The sequence below is a fragment of the Stigmatopora argus genome, chromosome 18, assembly GCF_051989625.1.
Source record: "Stigmatopora argus isolate UIUO_Sarg chromosome 18, RoL_Sarg_1.0, whole genome shotgun sequence".
NCBI classification, from domain to species: Eukaryota; Metazoa; Chordata; class Actinopteri; order Syngnathiformes; family Syngnathidae; genus Stigmatopora; species Stigmatopora argus.
Window position 1 is genome coordinate 13784410 of NC_135404.1, and position 24110 is coordinate 13808519.

General features: G+C 43.1%; 4 protein-coding genes, 1 long non-coding RNA gene and 1 other non-coding gene across 12 annotated transcripts; 3 read left to right on the top strand and 3 right to left on the bottom strand.

The window, feature by feature from the left end:
• Nucleotides 1-173: 173 nt before the first annotated feature.
• On the bottom strand, nt 174-2604 carry pdap1a (pdgfa associated protein 1a). Its single transcript, XM_077625577.1, has 6 exons — nt 2433-2604; nt 1768-1850; nt 1617-1691; nt 1415-1539; nt 1183-1334; nt 174-1101 (listed from the first exon to the last, which is right to left on the bottom strand). Exons 1-6 carry the CDS (start codon nt 2443-2445, stop codon nt 1073-1075), a joined length of 477 nt encoding a protein of 158 aa, XP_077481703.1. The 5' UTR covers nt 2446-2604; the 3' UTR covers nt 174-1072.
• Nucleotides 2605-2973: 369 nt separating this feature from the next.
• cby1 (chibby 1, beta catenin antagonist) lies at nt 2974-5022 on the bottom strand. 2 transcript variants are annotated; one of them, XM_077625578.1, is made up of 5 exons: nt 4834-5022; nt 4515-4607; nt 4331-4436; nt 4047-4159; nt 2974-3960 (listed from the first exon to the last, which is right to left on the bottom strand). In XM_077625578.1, exons 1-5 carry the CDS (start codon nt 4837-4839, stop codon nt 3892-3894), a joined length of 387 nt encoding a protein of 128 aa, XP_077481704.1. In that variant the 5' UTR covers nt 4840-5022; the 3' UTR covers nt 2974-3891. The 2 variants fall into 2 exon arrangements, with proteins under 2 accessions (XP_077481704.1, XP_077481705.1); XM_077625579.1 differs by having other exon boundaries at nt 4751-5019.
• Nucleotides 5023-5419: 397 nt separating this feature from the next.
• Nucleotides 5420-5492, top strand: trnar-ccu (transfer RNA arginine (anticodon CCU)). The gene has a single exon. It is a non-coding gene; the product is annotated as a tRNA-Arg (tRNA).
• Nucleotides 5493-5801: 309 nt separating this feature from the next.
• kctd17 (potassium channel tetramerization domain containing 17) lies at nt 5802-13650 on the top strand. Of its 4 annotated transcripts, none has more exons than XM_077625659.1 (7): nt 5802-6297; nt 9135-9243; nt 9338-9429; nt 10393-10536; nt 10755-10880; nt 11830-11995; nt 12447-13650. In XM_077625659.1, exons 1-6 carry the CDS (start codon nt 5935-5937, stop codon nt 11956-11958), a joined length of 963 nt encoding a protein of 320 aa, XP_077481785.1. In that variant the 5' UTR covers nt 5802-5934; the 3' UTR covers nt 11959-11995; nt 12447-13650. The 4 variants fall into 4 exon arrangements, with proteins under 4 accessions (XP_077481785.1, XP_077481787.1, XP_077481788.1 ...); XM_077625661.1 differs by having other exon boundaries at nt 10393-10488; XM_077625658.1 differs by having other exon boundaries at nt 5830-6297; nt 10390-10536.
• A 381-nt stretch (nt 13651-14031) lies between these two features.
• gucy2cb (guanylate cyclase 2Cb) lies at nt 14032-21919 on the bottom strand. The gene is made up of 27 exons (XM_077625663.1): nt 21560-21919; nt 20586-20692; nt 20390-20457; nt 20098-20313; nt 19892-20013; nt 19728-19830; nt 19546-19660; nt 19057-19198; nt 18905-18987; nt 18719-18827; nt 18438-18519; nt 18243-18351; nt 18118-18171; nt 17891-17962; nt 17721-17825; nt 17072-17158; nt 16865-16997; nt 16675-16812; nt 16518-16594; nt 16052-16143; nt 15830-15985; nt 15567-15759; nt 15332-15506; nt 15164-15262; nt 14969-15063; nt 14805-14881; nt 14032-14746 (listed from the first exon to the last, which is right to left on the bottom strand). The coding sequence occupies exons 1-27, from the start codon at nt 21744-21746 to the stop codon at nt 14551-14553; spliced, it is 3192 nt and encodes a 1063-aa protein (XP_077481789.1). The 5' UTR covers nt 21747-21919; the 3' UTR covers nt 14032-14550.
• LOC144092661 (uncharacterized) lies at nt 14561-21988 on the top strand. 3 transcript variants are annotated; one of them, XR_013306121.1, is made up of 9 exons: nt 14561-14758; nt 16692-16843; nt 16939-17045; nt 19501-19563; nt 19652-19792; nt 19864-20021; nt 20101-20452; nt 21575-21823; nt 21902-21988. It is a non-coding gene; the product is annotated as an uncharacterized LOC144092661 (long non-coding RNA). The 3 variants fall into 3 exon arrangements; XR_013306119.1 differs by having other exon boundaries at nt 19652-20021; XR_013306120.1 differs by having other exon boundaries at nt 19652-20021; nt 20101-20355.
• The last annotated feature ends 2122 nt before the right edge of the window (nt 21989-24110 follow it).

The window sequence follows — 24110 nt, forward strand, 5'->3', positions numbered from 1 at the left end:
CTGGCTTGGTCGCATCACGAAATTTCGATCGCATGACGGGCGAATTATTCGATCGAAATTTCCGTCGTAAGACGAGAATTTTGTATGACGAGCGGTCGTATGACGAGGTACCACTGTATTCAGTGTAGCTCATTTTAATAGCAAAATATGAATGGCACATGACAAGTTGACAATTGTATGAATCAATTTCTTTATTCAATGACTTCAAACACATGAGGGAAAACTTGAGGTACTTTTTTTTTTCTATGTCGAAGCTTGTTTTTATTTTTACTAAAGACGATTGGTGGTTTGCTTACTTTATTTTATGTGTGCTGAACCTAATTAATTTTAATTTTACGTGGCCAAAACCAACAATGAGTCTTCTGGAAACTTTGTTGGTGGTGGATCTTTTTGGGGGGGTCAAATTAGAAAGAAAAAAAAAAATCAACCATAACGTTGTATATATTTAAAAAAAAAGCAACACAAAAGAAAATGGTTAAAGTCAGTGAGGCAGTATTTGGTAAAGTATGAAGAAAAGGCAACAAAAAAAATGACTGAAAAATCCCAGCAGACCCGCAACAAGGCCACTTTGATGCAAGGCTTCTAAAGATGTATTTATGAATATTGTATAACAATGAAAAAAAAAAAAGTACAACTAAACACAGCGTATCAAAAAGTAGTTCAAGTAATAATCCTTCTGCTTTGAGGCATTACAAGAAAAGTCCACTTGATAAAGTCGTCACGTGTCGATCGAATGAAAAACGCTATCCCAAATTTGCATCCTGTTCGGACAATATTGCTGAATATTGGAGAAAAATCAAAAATAAAAACCCAAGAAGCCCGCGTCGCCTCGCCGTTGTTTGGAGTCCCGGCGAGCTCTCGTAAAAAGGTGAATTGCAAAAGGAATGCAAATGATTAACACGGTTACCAATTTCGAGCCAAGATGGTGGTGAGCTCTTGCGGACGGACGGAAAGATCCCAAATGTTGCGCTTCTCTTCATTTCCTGCCGTTGTTTCGTCGAGTGTCGGCTCGGGCGGGACGCCTTTCCCATCTCGTCGTTCCTCTGAGATGTTGAAGTTCTCGCGGGGGGTCCTAGCGCTTGGATTTGCCGTCCTCGGCATCTTGGAGAACGACAAAAAGACACTCTTTTAAAGGGACTGGAACTCAAACCACGGTCGGCTTTTCTTTTCTTTTCTCCTCACCTTTCCTGAGTTCATCTCGTTTCTTGGCGGCTTCCTCCCTCTGTTTCTTGATGATGGCGAGCCGGGCCAGGTCGGCTCTGGCCTGTTCCGTCTTGCCTTCCAGGTGAAGCTTCATGTAGCGTTCCTTGGATTTCTGCTTCTCGATTTCCTCCCTGACGTCAAAATGTTGGATCGGTGGCCTCGCGGCTTCCTTCCCGTTTTTTTCCGTTTCTCCCTAAAAAAAAAACCTCACCTCTCTCGGCGAGACAGCTCCGGAGGAGCGTCCACGTCTAATTCCGTCACTTTCTTGCTTTTCTGAGAGATGCGGTTTGGGTTCTCGATTTCTATCAGGCCCTCCACGCCGCTCCTCTTCTTGGACTGCGAGCAAAAAGAGCGACACGTCAGACATAATTGACTGCTGTCAAGGTAGTAAAAGGACGGCGGGCGTCGTTAACCTCAGATTCTTCCTCGCTGCTGCTCTCCTCGTCAGACTCGGAACCACTTTCTTTTTCCACACCTGCATTGGCTTCCTGTTGGAGGCAGACATAGCATTTTAGAATGAAATAATAAAAAAAAAACATTGTAAAGTGACATTTCTTTAATCACCAGTTCTCTCTGAGCTTTCATCTGTCGATCGATCTCCTCGGGATTGCTGAATTGCTTCCCTCTGCCCTTGTGGCCCTTTTTTCCTGTGTCAATTTACATCAATGTCAATGAGGATATTATGTAATATAAAAACATTTCAGAAAAATATTACGCAATATTTAACACTTTTTGTGACAGATATTTAGAATTTGACACTTTCAGATCTCATTATAGAACGAGTGACTGGTAAATTTAAAAATGACGGCTCTAGACGTCCAATCCATTTTGAGCTAAGGTTCTTTCAGGCCCTCCAGTTAAAATGGATTGTAAACCCAGCAAGACTAGTCAATGATTAATTTCGTTCATAAATAGGCTGACACACATTTATGATTATTATGCACTCGTAGTTTCCATCTAACAATACACATGGATTATTATATTTTAATAACTGGGTATCCTGAACAAACATCGTGAAAGAGAATTGTTAAATAATACGCATTCCGGTAAAAGAAAAAAGATTGTTTCCAGGGCCGTGAATGCAACACCGCCAGTCCTCGCATACAGTACATGACGACTCGGTTAGCATGCTAAGTGCTAAGCATGCGTAAAAGCGACGTCTTGTCACTTTGCTCGCTCTCCGGTCAGCTTCCTTCAACTATTTACGGCGCTCTAGCGGTGACACCTACCGCCTCTCGGCATGGTCGCGTGTATGTTCAACAACAATGCAACTGGAATCAACCGATTGAAGTTTTAGACGGCACGTTAAAGTGTAGTCTGGCGACAAGAAAAGTAGCTAGGAACGACAGCTAAAGCGCTAAAGCGAAAATGCAATACTATCTTGCTTGATAGGACGCATGCGCGGTAATTGACCAATCGGTATAGTAAAGTTATGCTGGCCAATCAAATTCAATGTTTTATTCCGTGAGGCGGGCTTCTCTTTGGCAGATATATTCAAAAAGTACATAGTATTAGATATACTATATAGTGTAACTTACTGTATAATGATGAATAAAAAGTTGAATACTAAAAAAATCTAGTATTTTTTTGCTACGTCTAAAATATTGATAAATCAAATACAGTGCGTACTTCAATTTGTTGCTGCAAAATTTAACACAAATTATCATTTTATCAGAATATTCTATGGCTAACGTACACAATACAATCAAACATTGTTGTCATGAAATCATGTGTAAAAGAATACATTTATACGGAATTCACAAAACTGGATTGTATCATTTTTGTTACACTTTTTTATTAAATCCATACATAACTGATCATCACAATATTAAAAGAAATCCAAAATGATTTAATAAACTTATTCCAATCAAATCAATCATTTTTTTATTGTTCCTGATTTCACTTTAATGTGAAAGAATTATCAATCAATTTGCCACAAAGATAAATACAATTAAATTACGTTAAAAAAAGTAAAAAAAAGGCATTTATCATATAAACTTAGTTCTGAAAATATGGTATTGCTCAAAACAATAGAAATCATTATTAATGCACGCTGTGACAACGAAATTTTCCGAATACAGGATGAATAAAGTTATCCAATCCAGTACAAAGCAAATCAAAGTAAATGGAATCATCAAATCATTAAGACATAAAAGCAGCAAAAAAACACAAAACGAGCAAGAGTGGACGGAGCTACCGCCGCCGGCTGCTGCTTGAACGGCGCCATTTTGGTTGCGGTAGCTAAAACGGATACAGACTCAAAAAGGCGTAAAGTTGGACAAAAACTGGAACCACACACAGGAAGTCTTCCACAAGATGGGGAATTTCTGCAGACTGACCGAGGTAGAGAACATGCAGAGTCACTCTTACAAGCTTATCCGCACAGTTCCTCAGTAGTCTGGAGCTGAAGACAACAGTAGCAGAGTAGAGCCCCTCGACTCCGTTGCTGGTAAACGCCAACAGCACTTCCATCTTATCCCAGGATGGAATGGTTGGTCAGAAGCGTTGCCTCTTCTCCCGGCCCCTTTGTCCAGCTCAGAATCTCCTGCTCCGTATTGTAACAGCTAGTCCCATGTGTGTGACAGCGTAGATAGAAGGGTTTTAAAACACGAAAAACAAATAAGGGTGGACAGAGCTACTGCCACTGGCTTCGGCGTGACGGTGCCATCTTGGATACGTTTATCATTGTCAATGCTGAGACTTGATCTCTTTCACTTCTTTCTCCATCAGGTGATATTCTACGGTGGACTCTGTCAACTAAATAGAAAGCATTCCACTTAACACAGGTAATTAGAAGAAATTCAACAAAAGAATTTGAAGTAGATAACAAATTGTTACCTTACCATGTCAAGAAGAATTTCTATTTTTAATTTTAGGAGATTGTTCTCCTCCTGCAGCTGCGTGTTTTTCTTTTTAAGTCGTTCTACTTCTCGAAACGAGGCATTTCCACCCGTTACTGGAAAGAGAAAAACAAAACAGACAAACGTTTTATAACACAGTAATTGGACTCGGTATCAAATGGGATGGACTTCTCCAAGTCATAAACAGAAGGAACCAAAGCAGCTCTCAATGCTGAGCCATTTGCTTTTTCTTAATACTATATTAAAAAATATAGTATCGTCATCACCTGAAGTCCATTGTCCATCTTCAAATTTCAATGTATGTCCTCCAATGCTGAGTGCAGGAGGTCCACATTCAATGCCCAACTCCAATTCCCGTGTTGATCGGTCCAACTAAAACAAAAGGCATATTCACTCTCTGAATAATCATGCACTTTATACAAATATATATATTTTGGAACTGAAACCTACTGTATGAAGGCTCGACAAAGACCGCGATTTTCGCGGAGGAATCTTCTTGGGATTGAACGATCTCCCAAATAGCTTCAGGGACATTTTTAGATCCTAAATAAAATTGGATAGATGCGTCAAGTGGTAGTGTTAATGGTTAATATGTAGGCAAATTGTCCTTTACGCCGTTGCGTACTGGGCAGCTAGCTAATACTAATGGCTAAATACCTAGTAGCATACTCGGATACTTCTCATACCTGATCTTTAATGAATACTGCCGACTTATACAAGTAGATTAGTAGTTGATTTTGCCTGTCTAACCTTTTATGAGTGTATTTACCTCCATACAGACAATTTAATTAAAATCCCTCCGTAGTCCAATTCAGTGTAAACACAACACGGGCGTACTGCGCAGGTGCGAATGTTCCACTCAGACAGGTCCAAATTTAACATAATTTAACGCTTATTCCGACCTTTGATTGACTATTAGGACAGCTTGAAATTTGCTAGCCACGCATTTTGTGACTCTTAATGATCCCCTTGACTTTGATTTGCTTTGTACTTTTTGCTTTTGCTTTGTTGTTCTGCGGCCTTTGACTGTACTGTCTAACTTATAACTATGCCTTTTCTTGCTACGGTCACAATGAAATTTCCCGAATACGGGATGAATAAAGTTATTCAATCCAATCACTCTTTGTATGCTATCCTATGACGTTTCGGATGGTGTTCGAAGTCATTGACCCTTGCAAAGTTGAAAATGGAACATTCGACAATGTGTCACCATATAAATGGTTTTCCGCTCTATTATGTTTAAACGCCTTGTTTTTGTTGCTTTTAATGTAAATATATTTTTCAATTACGTAGCCAACATATAACATCTCCTATCATTTGTTTTATAAACAAACAACACACCTTGCACTGTACGAGCCCCAGTGGCCTAATGGATAAGGCACTGGCCTCCTAAGCCAGGGATTGTGGGTTCGAGTCCCATCTGGGGTGTAGTTCCTTTTTTTTCTTCCCCCTTTCCCTTTTTAATGCTTAATGCTTGTAGTTTGAGTCAGAATAGTAATGGTTGCATTTTGTTTTCTCTTAGATGTTATGTAAATACCCACCACAATATATTAATTGACGATGTCATTTTCACAATATCATTAAATGAAACGCAATGAAGTTTATTCAACTAATTATATTTCAGCTTTCTTGTCACAAATGTTTTTTTAGACTGGGTTTTATATTTTGACGGTCCTATTATTTATCGTAACCTATCGAGCATGTGTATTTCACAGGGCAAAACGAACTACCAAGACCACAATGCACCTGGACTTTTTGCAAGCCCTGCCCAGAAATTACTCGCAGCTCCTACGCGCTAGAAATCAAGGAGCCACAAAGTCAGTCGGTGGGAAGAAGCGAAGAAGAAGAACAAGCGCCCCGTTCCATCCAAATGGCAAGCGGCACGGCAGACGACGAGTGGGACCCGGTGGTCCGCGGTGGCTGCCGCCGCCACCACCACCAGCACCACCAAAACAACAATAACAATAACAACAATAATAATAAAGACAACGAAGCGGGGGACTCCGCCACCTCCGCTCCTTCCCCGACAGACTCGAGCGAAACCGGCGGGAAGAGCTCGCCTAGCGTAGCTAACGGCGGCTCGCTAATTCAACCAGGCGGGGGGAATAATGGCAAGTGGGTTCGCCTCAATGTCGGCGGCACCGTCTTCCTGACGACCAGGCAGACGCTCCTCAAAGAGCAAACTTCGTTCCTGTACCGACTGTGCCAGCAGCAAGACCTGCACTCGGACACGGTGAGCCCAGCAACGACACCTCGGTACACACTTCGGGGAACCCCCCCCTTTAAAACCGTGAAATAGTCTAACCCCTTCCCACCTTATTTTCACGTATTGCTAGCTAACAATCTTCCACAGTATTCATGATACATACTATTTACCTTCTCAGTTAACGCCCACTGTATTTACTTGGCCCAAAATACATATTTGTCACATTTTCTTTGCATACTACAAGGCTCAGGTTTTTATTTCGTTAAAAAATACAAATAGACATGATGTTACGGTCGAAAATGGCCCACTAGTGAAGCCTATTGGTTTCTTAATCCAAATTAGCATCAGCAATAATCATTTAGTCAATTTCCCTACCGCTTATCTAAACAAGGATAGCGGGGGTGCTGGAGCCTATCCCAGCCAACTGCGGAGGGAGACCTGATTGGGTAGCCAGCCAATCAAAGGGGACAACGCAAATCACGCATAGCTAGGGACAAATTCAGAGTGTTCTAGTAGGCTGTTTTTGTGTTTTTAGAATGTGGCAGGAAACCGTATTACCCGCACAAAACCCACGCATGCACGCAAAGGACAAAAAAAACTCCAATCAGAAAGGCATCGCATCGTATGGCATCATCAGAACTTCGTATTTTGCGTTAAAAAGTAATAAAAGATGAGCTGAACAGCCATGTTGTCGGCTTTCCACGCTATTAAACAAACACTGAGAAAAGCACTCCCTCCCCGTTTATTTTACGCCCCGCATGGCGTCGTGCGTGCGTGTGCGTCTCAGCATCCTCGCTTCTTGAGTCAGATGGAAGAACACGTGCTTCGTCTTGGGCGGTCAACACGGCACCCTCGGCGGAGTGGGCGAGCGACATCCACCTCACGTGTAGCATTCCTAAATATGACACATTTCTAATTCTGACGGCGCTCGATTTATTCGCCCACTGCGTTCGACCATTATACAAACAGATAAAATGGATGCTGGAATGGGGTGCCGTGTATTTCTCCTTCGGTACTAACGTAAACATGTTTTTGTTTTATGTGTGAAGGACACATTTTTAGGTCAAACCGGTTTTCATCCAAAACCTGCTTAAATGCAGGATTGTGAATATGAAAACACATTTAAAGATGTAAACACTGTTTTTATTTGGACATTTACTCGTCAGATGAAATGATTTGAATTTGGCAAAAGTCCTCATTAGCAAGAACAAGCAGCATTTTTTTTTCTTGCCCAAATTTGACAGCCTGCTCCAACATCAATTTTCCAGATTGAGTAAAAATAGCCCGAACGAACGGGATACGGTGGAAACGATTCCGCCCACTGGGCCACTGGGCCACTCGGCCGCAGGAGGTTTTTAATTCCACACGATCATGTCAAAGTTTATCCCAGTCGCCGACTCAGCCGTTCTTCATCGGCTCCTATTTTTGTCATGCACACGAATGTCATTTTAAGGGCGAAATAGACAATTGCGACCATCTTGTTTCATGATTTAAGGCTACGTCAACAGACATTGTTAACGGCGTTTCCTTGACGACGCTAACGGTCCGTTGGGAGGTCCGAATGAACTATTGATCTCGAAATGGATCGAACCAATGACACAACGGAGCCAATGTCCATCTCGATACTGTTGTGATGTTATATGATGAGGCGTAAACGGATTGAAGGCTCGCGGATTATAATCACATAATCCTCTTTACCCGGATTGCCTTTGTTTAGCATTTGACGCCGGCGAAATATTTCAACACATCACACAGATGACTTTTAAACATATTTTATCCGTGCTCACGTTCCGATAAGTCTCGCCCATATCACCGTGCCAACGTGGATTCCACGACAAGTCTAAACTGGTATCACTTTTCTTCATCATCTTTTCTGCGTACTAAAACAAATATTAATTGCAGAAAAAAGCGCTTATTTGACCGGATAGACTGACATATGTGAAATGATTTTAATGTTGATAACTAGAGGACTTCACTATGCACAAAAAAAATTGTTGATCTTGTGGTAGATGATTTAACTTTGTTTTGCTTGACTGGCTATTGAATTTCTATAATATTTCCTATACTGCCTGACTTGTAAAAGGTCACCGCTTGATTTTTCCTAAAAAAAATTCCATTAATGATGTCTTTGGTTGACTAATGTATTTGTTGTTGAGGAAATTAATAATAAGTTTGACTCCCCACAAACAAGAAAACCATAAACATGTTGAAAATGGCTTAAAATGGGTGACTGGAGGGTGTGTTCTTAACCTCTGCAGGGAGTCCTAATCTACTTGCCTCAACTAATATCCTTTACAGCCCACAAAATATTCTTCAATGTCTACTAAAAGATGGCTGAAATGCTATAAAAAAGACTTGAATTTCAAAAAAATATCCGCTCAAAAAGAACCCCGTCACTTGCGTCACATTTTTTATTTTTTTCTGACTCATTCGGGAAACCGACGGCCCGTCACGTCCAACAGCCTTCCACGCAAAACACGCTAATGTGATTACGGCTCCTCAGCCGGCTGTCCGTGTCCGTGTCTCATCAAATTTCACGTTCTGGCGGTGCAATTATCCATTTGTGAGGACATTTGTGTGCATCATTTTGGGAATATTTTGAAGGGAAGATAAAAGCAAACAACCCTCGATAGGTTGCAGCTGAAAGTCAGGGTGGAGGCGGGGCAATTAGAGCCAAGAAAGATATCAACATTTAAAACAAAATTAGTATTAAGTTTAGTGTAAGGTTAGATTAAACTTATTTTTGAGTGTCTGCATCATCATCCAAATTCATTTCAATTAGTTTTTTTGTTATGTTACGAGCGCGTTGCCGTGCAAAAAGTCTCTAAAGAATGCTAATAATGCAAATTTTGGATTGTTCACAGGACGAGACGGGTGCCTACGTGATTGACAGAGACCCCACCTACTTCGGACCCATCCTCAACTACTTGCGCCATGGGAAACTGGTCTACAACAAGGAACTCGCTGAAGAAGGTGCCGTTACATAATTAAATAAATAAATAATTACCTTTGAAAAATACAATTGTCTTACTGTGCTCACACGATGATGTCTTCCTTTTGTTTCAAGGGGTGCTGGAGGAGGCCGAGTTCTATAACATCACCCCTCTTATTAAACTCATCAAGGAGCGGATTTTAGAGAGGGACTCCAAGTCCACGCAGGTAAACCTCAAATCCATCATTTCCTACTGCATACTTTGTCACAAAGTCCAGGTAGTACGGCCCCGATTTGAGCGCGCGAAGAAATCAGGCCCGATCAGCCATAATGTGCAATGTATGTTTTGTACCACGGACCGCGTTTTGAAGATTGGAATCAGGAAGATTAGCTTTTTAGGATTTTATTTGAGTGGCTAGGCACAATTTAAAGTGTTCAGCCAGCTAGCATGCACACGGAAAGGTCAGAAGGCACCGGGATTGTGAGGTTGACATGCTAACCACGCTAAATGCTTGTAAATACCGTGTGCGGTCGATTGGTCGCCGGTCTTTTGGTCGCCCCGACCGTGACAACGGGCGACCAAAAGACCGGCGACAAAACAAGGTAAAACAAGACGGTCTACGCATCAATAAAAGCCAAACAATGGCCATGAGCAGTTCACACTGAATCGACGTATAAGAGTTTGTATGTACATGCGCTGTCCCTTTAAGAAGCGATGTCAGTCAGGGTCTTAACAAGTTCTCCAACAAAAAACAATACAAGTCCGGGAAATTTGGAGCTTTTCTTTAGCCTAATAATTACTAGGGCATTAAGTATGACTAAATAGTCATTTGCAGTTTGTATTTAGGGAATTTGAGCAACAATTTAAATGGTAATTATCACGTACCTTCCGGGCGACCAAAAGACCGGCGACCAATCGACCATGTACCGTAAATACAGCATCTGGTACTGTAGCACTTTTATTTTTTCCTTGTATAAGTACGGAAAGCATTCTGTCTCCTTTTGTTTTTCCCGGATGCTTGCACTCGCACTTACATAATGGCGGCCCGCCTCAGCGGTACTCCCACTCCCCCACCGCGCTGCACTTAACTTTACGTGCCCTCAAGTTAAAATAGACAAGCAGCAGTTGAAGTGATTCGTCCGCCCGGAGCCGCTTGGAAAGTAACGGAATCCTAACCCTCTGCCAGCAGGTTCCCCCTAAGCACGTCTATCGAGTGCTGCAGTGTCAGGAGGAGGAGCTGACCCAGATGGTGTCCACCATGTCGGACGGCTGGAAGTTTGAGCAGGTCAGCGTACGCGCCTGCAGAAAGCCCCGCGCCGGACTGCTCTGGACTGTGGGTTGGACTCGCGCTGCTGCCGACCCCTCCCACTTTGACCCCTCCCCCACCAACCAACCTCCGCGGGCTCTAGCTAACCTTGAACCGTGCTTCTCGCCCGCTGCTGACCCTCCCCGACCTGACCCAGCATGCACGAGAGTCCCCCCTTACGCCCGCCAAGTTTTTGTCTGAGCTTGGCCCCTTCCCGCCGATAAAGCGCCACCTTGTGTTTGCAGATGGTGAACATCGGGTCGTCGTACAGCTACGGGACGGAAGATCAGGCCGAGTTCCTGTGCGTGGTTTCCAAAGAGCTCCACACGGCCGGGTCCGGACTGGGGACCGAGCAGAGCCACAAAACCAAGGTAAACTTGGACCAGCCAAAAAATGGGTTGGTCACTTGTTAACCAACAAATACTATTGCGAACTGGGCAAGAGCATATTGATAACCTATCGTATTTTCTCGCATATTAGCCGCCTCAGCGGATGAGTCCTTAAAATCGTTGAATATTACGATTTCTCTCGTATAAGCCGCTCCCCTGATTCCCCATTTTCGCCTCCATATTTATGGTTTTATTAGGGAGTATACCGAAAGGGTGTTGCCTGCACGTAGACAAATTCAAAAAGGATGTCACGTGAGCAGTACCACCAGGAAGTGTGCCCGTAGCGGTCTAGTTTTCACCAAGTCAATAAACTACTTGGGAATTTTTTTTCACATTTTATGCAAGATACGGCTTATTTTTTTTCTGGAATTTCATCCATAGACATCAAAATAAATTTTATTTAGCATTTTATCTGTTTATCTTTTCTCTATTTTGAAATAAATTACCATATCGGCCCCGTTCTTTTGCGTTATGACATTCCGTCTTTGTCAAACCTTGCAGTTTCGTGCATGTCAAGTCTAATTTGTGGGAATATAAGCCGTACCCTCGATTCAGTCATTATTTTTTCGAGCGACAGATACAGCGTACATGCGAGAAAATACGGCAAGTCTGGCGATATATTGCCCCACCCTTAGCGTGAATGCGCAGGGAGTTCTCGCCCTTGGTTTTGAGTGGAGCGTTGTGAATGGTCGCTTTGATGCCGCAAGCTCCAAATGTCAGCCCCTCGCTCCCAAATGTCATCCACTCCATCCCTCACCTCCAGTGACCTTCCATTTGTGCTTTCACTCTCTTCCCTCATCCGGTTGGACGGATATATATACTCGCCATATATATCGATCGACCCGCTCATCGGCATTCATTTTCATTTTATTTTTTTGTTTGTTCATCGGACCCATTCTTGTTTTCCCTCCATCCTTCTCGCCGACGCCAGCCGACGGAAACGCGGGAGGAACAAGAGGAGGAGGAGGAGGAGGAGGTGGTGGAGGAGGCGGCCAAGGAGGAAGAGGAGGCGGAGGCAGGGCCAGAAAGTGCACCCAATGATGAGTGGCTTAGAGAATGAGGGAGACATTTTCCTTATGTTCCAAAAAAAGGAAAGGGTGAGGAACCACGTTAGTGACTGTGCCGCCGCCGCGTCCCTTCGGGTCTTTCGTGCCGCGGCCTTAACCTTCGCCAAAGGTCATTTGCGTGCGTCCCAGGGAACAAATCCTTTTTCAAAATTGTAGAAGATGGAAAATCTGTTTATCATCCTCACTGCGGCAGTGTGAGCGATTGAGCCAATGCGCGCTCACGCTTCCATCATCCCAGAGAATCAATCAGTATGTTAACTGTAATATCCAATGGCGCGGCACGAAATCTGTTTGACCTTTTAGCGCCGCGGCGGCACTGGCGTTCGCTGACGTTCTGCCCCCTTGTACCACCATGTTTATTTTTGTTGACGCGCCCCATTTTCATTTCCAACATTTCGCAACAGCTAGCTAGCCTGCTCCTAAATATGTGGCGCGGTGGATCAGCGGATCGGCTCGCTGACTGTCTTGTTTTCTCCCGCAGCTTTTCCAGATCCACGGCTCCCGGATGTAGACAGGACCAGGACCTCAATTCTCGATTTAGGCCCGGGACAATATCGTACGTGTCGACGCGGGATCCAAACCAACAGGCAATCGGTCGCTCAACCCAAACGGTACATTTACCGTATTTTTTTTCTCCAACGACGACGAGCATACGTGGCGCCAGCCTAAGAACGCACAACGAAAGGGAAAAAAAAAATGTACGTTTTGGTCGCATTTTTGGAGGCCATTTTTTAAACCGAGGAACAACCGTAAATCCAAGTCATAATTATCGAATTACATTGTAACCTTTTTAGGATTGTTTAAGCCTCAATGACAAGATATATATAAGTTGTACTTGAGTATAAGTCACAGGCCCAGCCAAAATAGGAAAAAAAAACAATAGGGGGCGACTTATATTTGGGAAAATAGGCTCGTTGATCATAGCAATATTTTCTAGGCATCTTACAAATACGTGAGTTAGCGGCTACCAAAGATCTTGACTGAATTGCCGATGTTGTCGCTGTGGTAGAATTTCCTTCCCCATGATGCGTTTACTGACCCTGGTTAATCCCGTCGTCTTTGCAGTATCGCGTCATCTAGCTAGCAATGCTAAACGGAAGCCCAAATTCCACTTTGGAATGGCTCATCTTCTCATATTTGATGTTGCATTTCAATTTTTATGTCCACAGCGATCACGTTTCCTCAATTATTCGAATTTCTCCGTCACACCATACGTGCACCCGTCGATAAAAATAACAGGAGGTGCTAACGATCATCTTTACGAGGTCATTCCTTCCTCAAATGGATTGGACGTCGAGGAGTCGTGAAGGCATTTAAACGCACGATTGGACATTTGTCATTTTCTTTAGGTCGCATTTTAGTGCCGTATCGGTGCAACGCCGCTAATGGGCAGAATTTATGTTGGCATAAAATAATGTCTAGCTGGTAATAATTATCCCGAAGAAAATTATTTTTTCTGTTATTAGCTGTTTTAACATGGCAAATTCAGTGCCTTGTTGGAACGGAAATCACGGTCCTAAATGTTTTCACGCGGATTTTAAAATGAACTTTATGCGTGCTGTACAATCTCATTCAGAGTACAAAATACATTTAGAGTGCTTGAACGTCATAATTCTTCTGAAATTTTCATAATTAATGTTCAATACCAATGATGTCCAAGGCCTGAGCTGTTTTTTTATTTTTTTTTTGTTTCTTTGTTTTACCTCTTCTAAAAATATTTTGTATATTTGTCCTATTTATTATTAAGCTTTCTTTTTGTGATGTCATAGCAACAACAAAAAAGACAAATCAGGGTTTTGTGGTAGGAATTGAATGGGTCACTTTTTTGTATACTTGATAGTTTTTAAGTCTGATTGACCCAACGATGTGTTGATTTCCATTCCGATTGTTTTGCATGTCAATCCTCACATTATGTGAGTTTGTAAAAGCGTCCTCCTGATGGAAGCAATTCATTTTCTGTGAACAAAAAACACAAGTTATGTCATCCAAAATCTACTCGCATACAAAAAAGGGCCACATCCTTTAAATACATTGTGAAAAACCAATGTTGTATTTTATGTCGATGAATGGCTCTATACACAAAATAAAAAAATCTTTTTTTACAAAAAGTGATTCAATATACATCCTTTTACTTCATTTTTAACCTCTCCCAACAGTTTAAACACTCACTACGGCAGTTGAACGTGCTGACAGCTGAGCTAATAGGGGCTTCCTAACCCAATTTCTCGTGATTTTCAGTTAAAATAAAATCCCCCAAAAATCATTGTTAAATTTACAGTCGCCGAATTAATGCACAATTGTTTACATGTATATATTTGACAATGTTCCTTTTTTTAATAGCACGATCTGGGCAGACACTGACACCAGTACTTGTCAGAAAAATTTAACTTTTATTTCTCAACTGTGTTTAACTGACGACTAACCCAAAGTGTAAATTGGCGACGGAATAGGCGCTAACTCCTCTTCGACCTGAACAATAAGGATAAAGCAAGCGACCTTATCATCGTAATAGGTAAGTGCACAATTACAAAGAACAATATTTTGAAAAATATCAGGAAAAGTCTTTCCTTGACGCTAACTTTGTCCTACAGAAAGGTGCTGAGCGTGTTATCCACGGCGGCCAGATGCAAGTATTCCGGGGGTTCGGCTTGGGATCCCCGCCTCTCGTCCTCGCTCTGACTCAAAAGCGGCCCTTTCCGGCGTACGGACCCTCGGGAACGGCGCTCCAGGCATTCCAGGATCATGTGGGCCAGGTCCTGCTGAAGCCGCTGGAAGTTCTCCCTGCGGAATCGGGTCAGTGTCATCTTACCTTTTTTGTGGATGGGATCGATCGTCTTACGTGGTGGGCGGGGTCGGGAGGTCGTAGTCTTGGCCCGTTTCGCCCGTCAACCAGTAGGTGGTCTCTGTTCCTTTCCCCTAAAAAAATGAGAACAGTTAGACGTGGTCAAAATATTGGCAATATATCACTGTCGTATGTCGTCGCACCCTCAGTTTGACCTTTACCTTTAGATACGTTTCGCCTCTGCACTCGTACTCAAACTTGCAATCGGTCCTGGTCAGGATATTGATGGTAGGCTGGCTGACGTGGATTCTCAGGGCTGCGGCACAAAATGGCCGCTTCAATTCATGACTTGCAGGCGGACCTACTCGAATTGTGCCACTGGCGTGCCCGTGAAAATCCCTCCGTTCATTGCTCACGGTGGCCCGTAGACTCCATCCGAGACGCCGTGTTGACCGTGTCGCCGAATAGACAATATCTAGGCATCTTGACGCCGACCACGCCCGCCGCGCAGAGACCTGAGACACCACGGGACGGGCCAGATTTGACGTCCGGGTAGGCCGGAACGGTCGGCCGTCAGGGTCTACCTGAGTGCACGCCGATGCGGATCCAAACCGGAATCCCGGGCAGGTGTCGGAGCTGGAAGGTCCCCATGAAGGCCAAGATGTCCAAAGCCATGCGGCAGATGTCCACGGCGTGCCTGTTGCCGTTCCGGTTGGGAAGACCGGACGCCACCATGTAGGCGTCGCCGATGGTCTCCACCTGAAAATCGGGCCAGGTGGGAAAATGGAAAATTGGACAAAATGGCACCTTATATGGCACCTTGTAGACGTCGTGGTGGTCCAGGATGCTGTCGAAGCCGTTGTAGATGTCGTTGAGCATGTCCACCACCTCCATGGGGGTGCTGTACTGGCACAGCGTGGTGAAGCCAACGATGTCGCTGAAATAGACGCTCACCTCGTCGTAGAGCTCCGGCTCCACCGCGCCCGTCTCCTTCAGGCTCTTCACCACGGGGCTACGGGAACAAATTGTAGGCCGGGGAAGGAAGGAACGGGTGGTGGGCTCCAACTCAAAAGCAAGCCCACCGCGGGAGAAGCATCAAGTTGAGGCAGTCGGCTCGGTCACGTTCCATCTTGTAGAGGGCCGTCCTCTCGCCCACCAGGTGCTCCAGGTTCTTGGAATACATCTGAAGCCGGCGGATCATGTTGTCCAGGTAGCTCTCGTTGTCCTTGTGGATTTTACTAGACGGGGAAAGAAGCCGTCTCCAGTCCGGTGGCCACTTTTCACAATGCGAGCCTTGCCATTACCTGATGATTTTGCCCAAACAGCATTCCACCTTCTTGAAGTCGGGCCTTTTCTCCGCATCCTCGTCCCAACAACTTTTGATCAAGGCGTACACCTGAATTGATCAGAAAGCCAGAATAAACATAGGGAACAATAGACAAAATGGGTGCCTGCTAATATTGAAATTTTCTGAGTAACTCGCCTAAAAAACACCCTAGATAGAATTTCGCCTCTAATGAATGTTACGTTAAATTATTCCCTTTTTCCCCCCAAGAACAAACCGGTTCAAAACAACAACAAAAAACTTCCTCCCGGGAAACCAATGTCATTCTCATCATGTCAAAGTTAGCGTAGCGCAGAAAACGACGTCACTATCGCCGCATCTCCGAGTAAATGACATCGAGTCAGAAAGGGCAGAAAATTTAAGCTGTCGTTTCCTGAATCAAAATTTAAATCAGACGCCATGACTAACTCGCAAGCCTTACTCACCTCAAGTTCTTTCTCGGAAGCGCCGTCAAAGTCCAGATCGGGTCTGAAGTAGGACATGATCACCCTCGATAGCTTTTCTGTCCACAATGTCAATCCTGTTGTCATTTAACCTGGCGCTGACGTATGTTTTTCTTTCTTTCTTTCTTGTTGTCATCACCTGCACGGTCGGAGCAGCGCGCCGTGAAGAACGTGGATTTCCGGAGGACGATCTCGTGGGCGATGACGGCGAAACTGTAGACGTCTCCTTTCTGCGAGGTGCCCAGTTTCCTCAAGTGCTCGGGCGCCGTCCACAAGTCTGAGCGGAGACGGCGCTCAAGCCCACGAAGGTCCGCGGTCGCCGCCCTCACCTCTGCCGGGTTTGAGGAAGGAGTTGCAGCCGAAATCCGTGATCTTCACCACCATGCGGTTGTCCATCACGCAGTTGGTGGACTTGAGGCGTCCGTGCACCTGGATGTCGCTGGCGTGGAGATAGGACATGCCCTACGCCGAGGAGGACCCACGTCAAGCTCCGGCGCCCTCTCCCGCCAGGTGAGCGCCGCCCGGACGTCGGTTACCTTGGCGATGTCGTACATGACGGAGATCTTGAACTCCCAGTCCATGAATGTCTCGTCCGGGTAGGACACCTTGTCGTTCAGCACGTACTAGACGGAAAAAAATATTAATTTCCATACGGGCGCCTTCGTTGTTTGAAAAAGCTATTTTGACTGAGGCGACAAGATCGTTTCGTTTGGTTGCTTTTGGACGGGAGGGCTCTTGTTTGTGTTGGCAAATCCAACAATTCGGGCATCTAGTCCTCTCAATGGTGGCCCGTGAGGTCCAAAATAACATTTGTTCTTCCACTGGCCAAGATGCACCCTCCCCCGTCCATGACTGTGTTTGGTTAGTAGTGGTCCAATGCATTTGGGAGCAAATCAATGAGCGTCCCCCAGTAATTTAGAACTAAAGTCCTTTTCTTTTTTTTTGTGGATACATTTCAGTGATTTTAAAAAAAATACAAAAGGAGGGAAATGAATAGCAAACAATTGGAGATTTTTTGGGGGGTTCTTTCTTTCAAAAATGGAAAAAAATAATACTAGGTGGCTAAAATGAGGATTTGTACCATTTTTAGGTTAACAAAATATTTCTAAAAATAAAAAAAGTTGATTTCTTTGCTACCCTATAGTCAGACATAATGGCCATTTATAGAGAAAGATGGGCGTGTACCCTGAGGGAGCCTCGCTGTCCATACTCGAAGACCCCAAAGACGCCCTGCTCCAACTTGACCGTGCCGTAGAACTTGGTGAGGTTGTAGTAGTCCACTTGCAGGAGCTGTCCAGAAAAAAAGGGAGGGTGCGTTACGACGCGGGTGGGACGCCGTGGGTGGGACGCCTCACCGCGTGAAGTTCCTCCTTCTGAGTCTCGTTGAAGTTTCCGTCCGAGTGGTTGAGCTCCTTCAGGATGACGATCTAGGAAAATAACGTGAGAATGGACGGAAATCCCACCCAAAACATCCCCTGTACTGCTTTGTTTGTTATCTTAAAGACTTGTTGTTACTCCCCGATAACAGCTAAGACATTTTAGTGGCCTGCAGAAATCAAAACTGTAGACAAACGATGACTACCTTCTTATCGTAGAGCGCCCGGCGGATCTTGTACACTTTTTTCCTCTCTTCGATCTGGTGGGAGAGCGTAACGTACGGGTGGGATATTTCAAGTCAATTTCCGTCGGCTTGAATGGCGTACGTACCTTCAAGTAGACTTGGTTGTGCGAGTTGTCCTCCAGCAGGGTGACCAAATCGGAGGGAATGTGGCAAATGGAACTTCCCTTCCACAGCAGACGATCTCTTCTGTTTTGTCTAAATGGCCCGTCCAATATCGTCGTAGCTTTTCGCTCCAAAACTAAAAGCCGTTGGCGCAAAATCCCCCCCGCCTAATTAATTACCTGTAGAAGACAAAAGCGATGATGCCCACCACCACCACGATCAAAGCCAAGATGACCACCACGATGTCGAGCGACGGCGCCTCTGCTGGGGGGGACAAGGAAGTAGGCTTTTATACTCTGGGACTGCTCGTCGTTAAAAAGAGCCTTTAAAAGAGCCGTTACAAAGAGCCGTTACAAAGAGCCGTTACAAAGAGCCGTTACAAAGAGCCGTTACAAAGAGCCGTTACAAAGAGCCGTTACAAAGAGCCGTTACAAAGAGCCGTTAAAAAGAGCTGCTCTACCTTGGTCCGGCCGGTAGTCGGGAAGTCGCGTCCCCCAGATGAACGAGGGCTGGTCCTCGACCGTCACGGTCAGGTTTTGTTCCGTGTCAAACTCGAATAAGGTGCGATACTGGGCACGTGACAAGCCAATCGCGAGCGAGTAAGGTTAAGAATGTGTCCTAGTCGCACGGTAGGCCGCTCCTTTACCTGGTTATCAGTTGTGGTGTAAATGATGGACAGGTTGACATCTCGGTCGCCGTACTGGTCCAGCCGATAGTTACCGGCGATACCTAAAGGGGAGGATCCTTAGTTTCCCTCGGTTTGTGGACGTGCAGACCACGCTGGCGATGGCGGCTCACCGTTAAAAGAGATGTTGCGGAGATAATTGACGGTCACGTACGGCTCGCGGTGGTCCTCCAAGTGAGGTTTGTCCAGGATGTGCTTTATCACCCAACTGACCAGCAACACCGAGTCGTGGTACGCCGCCATGTAGTCGTTCATCTGCGCCCCCGGACAAAACCCAACGGAAGCCAATGCTTTGTTGACCAACCCACCAGCGAGACAGGCTAAATGGGAATTAGCTTGGAGCTTTATATTTAGACCAAGTGAACTCTGATTGGGCCAGTAACCAGTTTAACATCGCAGCCACCCAAAAAATAATTAAAAAATTCACCCGAAATGGTGGATACACCTAATTATCAAAAGGGGAAGTCAGAACCGATTTGGGGAAGATTTTTGCTTTGTTAGGATGACAATCGCAACAGCAAAAAAACCAATGTCATTTCTGGTCTTTCTTTTTCCAGATCGGTGGTCTACAAAACCAAGAAGAAGAAGAAAAGAAGCCTTACCATGCTGTCGCTTCTCGGGTCAGGGTCGATGGTGTAATTCCTGCTGTTGGGCATGGTCAGCACTAACACGTTCCTCATGGACCAATGAGACGTTTTGTTTTTGTAGTATTGATCGCTGCGGAGAAGAACAACAAATGGAAGATGGTCCTTTTCTGGAAACCAACGCCCGCCAAAGGACACACTTGTAGAGATCGATGAGGATGAAGAGGATCTTGTTACTGTCCGCTTGGCTAGAAAGCTTCTTCACGTCCGCCATGTCGTTAACCGAGCCACACATGATGAAGACTGCCAAGTTTGAAAAGGATTTCATTTTTTTAGGTCATTTCGGCCGCCGCCGGTCCCCTACGGTTGCTGGTCCTGTTGCCGGGCGATGCCAAAACCGTCCGCAGGTCTTCCGGTCTGCGCAACATGGTTCTGGACACGCGCTGGGCGAACATGTTGGGCGCCGATTCCAGCGCGTTGATGTACCTGCGCCGGTAAGAGAGCCGCCGTCATTTTTTTTTTGCGGCTTACCCATTTTTTTTTACGGGTAAATTGGCATCTCCCCCCGACCAGAAACACTCCTCCGAGTTGTCCTCCAGCTTGTAGACGTAAACCGTCTCCCACGCCGGCTTGACGGCGTTGCGCTCTTTCCAGAAGTGGACGAAAAAGTGGGAGATTTTGTGCGCCGGCGGTAGGAGGCGCTGCAAGTTGAGCGTGTGGTCGCAGGACGTTCCGAAGCTGCCGGCCGACAGGATGGGCGTGCTCAGACGCAGGCCCTTCTCGGCGCTGAAGCGTAAGAACGGGCGCCCACGTCCACGTCAACACACGGTGAAGGTCCTTGAGGAGGTGGCGGCGCACTTACTCCACCAGGGGGAAGGTGGCGTAGGTGCACGTGGGGCCCAGCACGGCGCAGCCCAGGCTGTTGGTATGCTAAATACGGGGAAAAAAAGGGGGACGCTTTGGAAAACATGGCAACTTCTGTCCTTCTGTAATTAAGCAACCTTTGCCGTCCGTCCGTCCGTCCGTCGCCTTATTTGCTCCGAGACTGGTGCACTCACCATCAGGTTTTTTAACTTGGCCACTCCCTCGCAGGCGCTGCTGTGGCAGCCTTTTTGCCGATAGTAGGTCGTGTTGAAACCGCTAAATTTCACCGTCAGGTTAAATTCTTTTGGTAAAAAAAAAAAGAGGTGAGGATTAGTCTTGCGTCAAGTCTTTGTTGTCCATTTTCTCCTGTCGTTCCAATCAATTTGGATTTTTAAAAAAACGAGATAGTATAGTAAGGCTTTTTTCGTTAAAAAAACGACAGTAGAGTTAGGCTTTTTTTTCTTAAAAATGACATAGTATAGTAAGGCTTTTTTTCTTAAAAAACGACATAGTATAGTAAGGCTTTTTTTGTTTAAAAACGACATAGTATAGTAAGGCTTTTTTTGGTTTAAAAAAACGACATAGTATAGTAAGGCTTTTTGGGGTAAAAAACGACATGGTATAGTAAGGCTTTTTTTCTTAAAAAAAACGACATAGTATAGTAAGGCTTTTTTCTTTAAAAAAAAAACATAGTATAGTAAGGCTTTTTTTTCTGTAAAAAACGACATAGTATAGTAAGGCTTTTTTTCTTAAAAAACGACATAGTATAGTCAGGCTGTTTTTCTTTAAAAAATGACATAGTGTAGTCAGACTTTTTTGTAAAAAAACGACATTGTATAGTAAGGCTTTTTTCGTCAAAAACGACATAGTATAGTAAGGCTTTTTTTGATTATTTTTTTTACTCCAACCAAAACAATGGACCAGGCCACGCCCACTTTTTGGAGCCATTCTGGTTGTGACATCATCACCAGAATGGATGATCATTTCTAGCGAGTGTACGTTGACAAAATAACAGAATGGAAAGCCTGTCATTATTGTATACATACTTTTCACCAGCAAGTAAATACAAGCTAAATGAAGTCAATTAAAAGAAAGTATTTTTCCTTTTGCTGGTAAAAAAAAAAAGTGTTTGAAATAGAAGGAAACGCAAAGCCAATTTTTGTCTTACTGTTTCCCGGCACAGATTCGGAGTCCAGGGCCTTTAAGATTTGTCCCCGGACGAATCTCAAGCTCCAGGGCGAGTCGCGGTCGTCCAGAAGGATGACGTTCATGGAGACGCCTCTCAAACACGGCTGGATGGCGTGACGGGACGCCAGAAAAGCCGCCAGGACGCACAGCCGCAAGCACCCGGACATTTTCCTCCGGTCGACGACGGGAGGGAAAAGCCCTGAAATGAAAATGGGAAGAAAGATCCCGAGGAGGACGAGTGGAGGTGAGCGCTTCTTCCCACGTTTGGGGCCCGAGCCGACGACCTGTTAATGTTCAACCAGGTGAGCTTTGCCATCCCAAGGTCCGCAAGAATGAGGTGCCACCGGTCGTAAATCAACGGGCGATAAGCGCAATGACGAACGACGGAGATCGCTTATAAAAAGGCAAGGCAAGGTGAGTGAGTGATCGCTCTTAAAAGGACTCTGGGATTCTGTTGCGCTTCCTCACGAGAATTAATGCCAAGTTTTCATGCTTAATTTCTTAAAAAACGACCATGTAAAGTAAGGCTTTTTTCGTGAAAAAAATGACCATGTATAGTAGGGCTTTTTTCGTAAAAAACGACATAGTATAGTAAGGCGCTTTTTTTTTCGTAAAAAAACGACATAGTATAGTAAGGCTTTTTTTCTTAAAAAAACTTTCTGTAAGGCTTTTTTTGTTTAAAAAAATGACATAGTATAGTAAGGCTTTTTTTCTTAAAAAAACTCTGTAGGGCTTTTTTTGGTAAAAAAAAAACGACATAGTATAGTAAGGCTTTTTTTTCTTAAAAAACTTTCTGTAAGGCTTTTTTTGTAAAAAAACAACATAGTATAGTAAGGCTTTTTTTCTTAAAAAACTACATAGTATAGTAAGGCTTTTTTCTTAAAAAACTTTCTGTAAGGCTTTTTAAAAAAAACGACATACTATATAAAAAAATGACATAGTATACTAAGGGTTTTTTTTCTTAAAAAACGTCATGGTATAGTAAGGCTTTTTTCTTTAAAAAACGACATAGTATAGTAAGGCTTTTTTCTTAAAAAACGACATAGTATAGTAAGGCTTTTTTGTAAAAAAACGACATAGTATAGTAAGGCTTTTTTTCATTTAAAAAACGACATAGTATAGTTAGGCTTTTTTCTTAAAAAACAACATAGTTTAGTAATGCTTTTTTTCTTTAAAAATGACATAGTATAGTAAGGCTTTTTTCTTAAAAAACGACATAGTATAGTAAGGCTTTTTTGTAAAAAAAAACGACATAGTATAGTAAGGCTTTTTTCTTTAAAAAACGACATAGTATAGTAAGGCTTTTTTCTTTAAAAAAACGACATAGTATAGTAAGGCTTTTTTGTAAAAAAAAAAACGACATAGTATAGTAAGGCTTTTTTCTTTAAAAAATGACATAGTATAGTAAGGCTTTCTTAAAAAACGACATAGGATAGTAAGGCTTTTTTTGTAAAAAACGTCATAGTATAGTAAGGCTTTTTTGTAAAAAAACAACATAGTTTAGTAAGGCTTTTTTCGTAAAAAAACGACATAGAATAGTAAGGCTTTTTTGTATTAAAAAAACAACATAGTATAGTAAGGCTTTTTTTTGTTAAAAAAAAAAACGACATGGTATAGTGAAGCTTTTTTTTGCAAAAAACGACATAGTATAGTAAGGCTTTTTTGTAAAAAACGACATAGTATAGTAAGGCTTTTTTTCTTAAAAAACGACATAGTATAGTTAGGCTTTTTTCTTAAAAAACGACATAGTTTAGTAATGCTTTTTTTCTTAAAAAATGAAATAGTATAGTAAGGCTTTTTTTCTTTAAAAAACGACATAGTATAGTAAGGCTTTTTTCTTAAAAAACGACATAGTATAGTAAGGCTTTTTTGTAAAAAAAAAAAACGACATAGTATAGTAAGGCTTTTTTCTTTAAAAAACGACATAGTATAGTAAGGCTTTTTTCTTAAAAAACGACAGTTTAGTAATGCTTTTTTTTCTTAAAAAATGAAATAGTATAGTAAGGCTTTTTTTCTTTAAAAAACGACATAGTATAGTAAGGCTTTTTTCTTTAAAAAATGACATAGTATAGTAAGGCTTTCTTAAAAAACGACATAGGATAGTAAGGCTTTTTTGTAAAAAACGTCATAGTATAGTAAGGCTTTTTTGTAAAAAAACAACATAGTTTAGTAAGGCTTTTTTGTATTAAAAAACGACATAGAATAGTAAGGCTTTTTGTATTAAAAAACAACATAGTATAGTAAGGCTTTTTTGTAAAAAAACGACATTGTATAGTAAGGCTTTTTTTCTTTAAAAAAACGACATAGTAGTTAGGCTTTTTTCTTAAAAAACAACATAGTTTAGTAATGCTTTTTTTTCTTAAAAAATGAAATAGTATAGTAAGGCTTTTTTTCTTTAAAAAACGACATAGTATAGTAAAGCTTTTTTCATTAAAAAAACGACCATGAGAAGTAAGGCATATTTTCTTAAAAAAAACACCATGTATAGTAAGGCTGTTTTTCTTTAAAAATGACCATGTATAGTAAGGCTT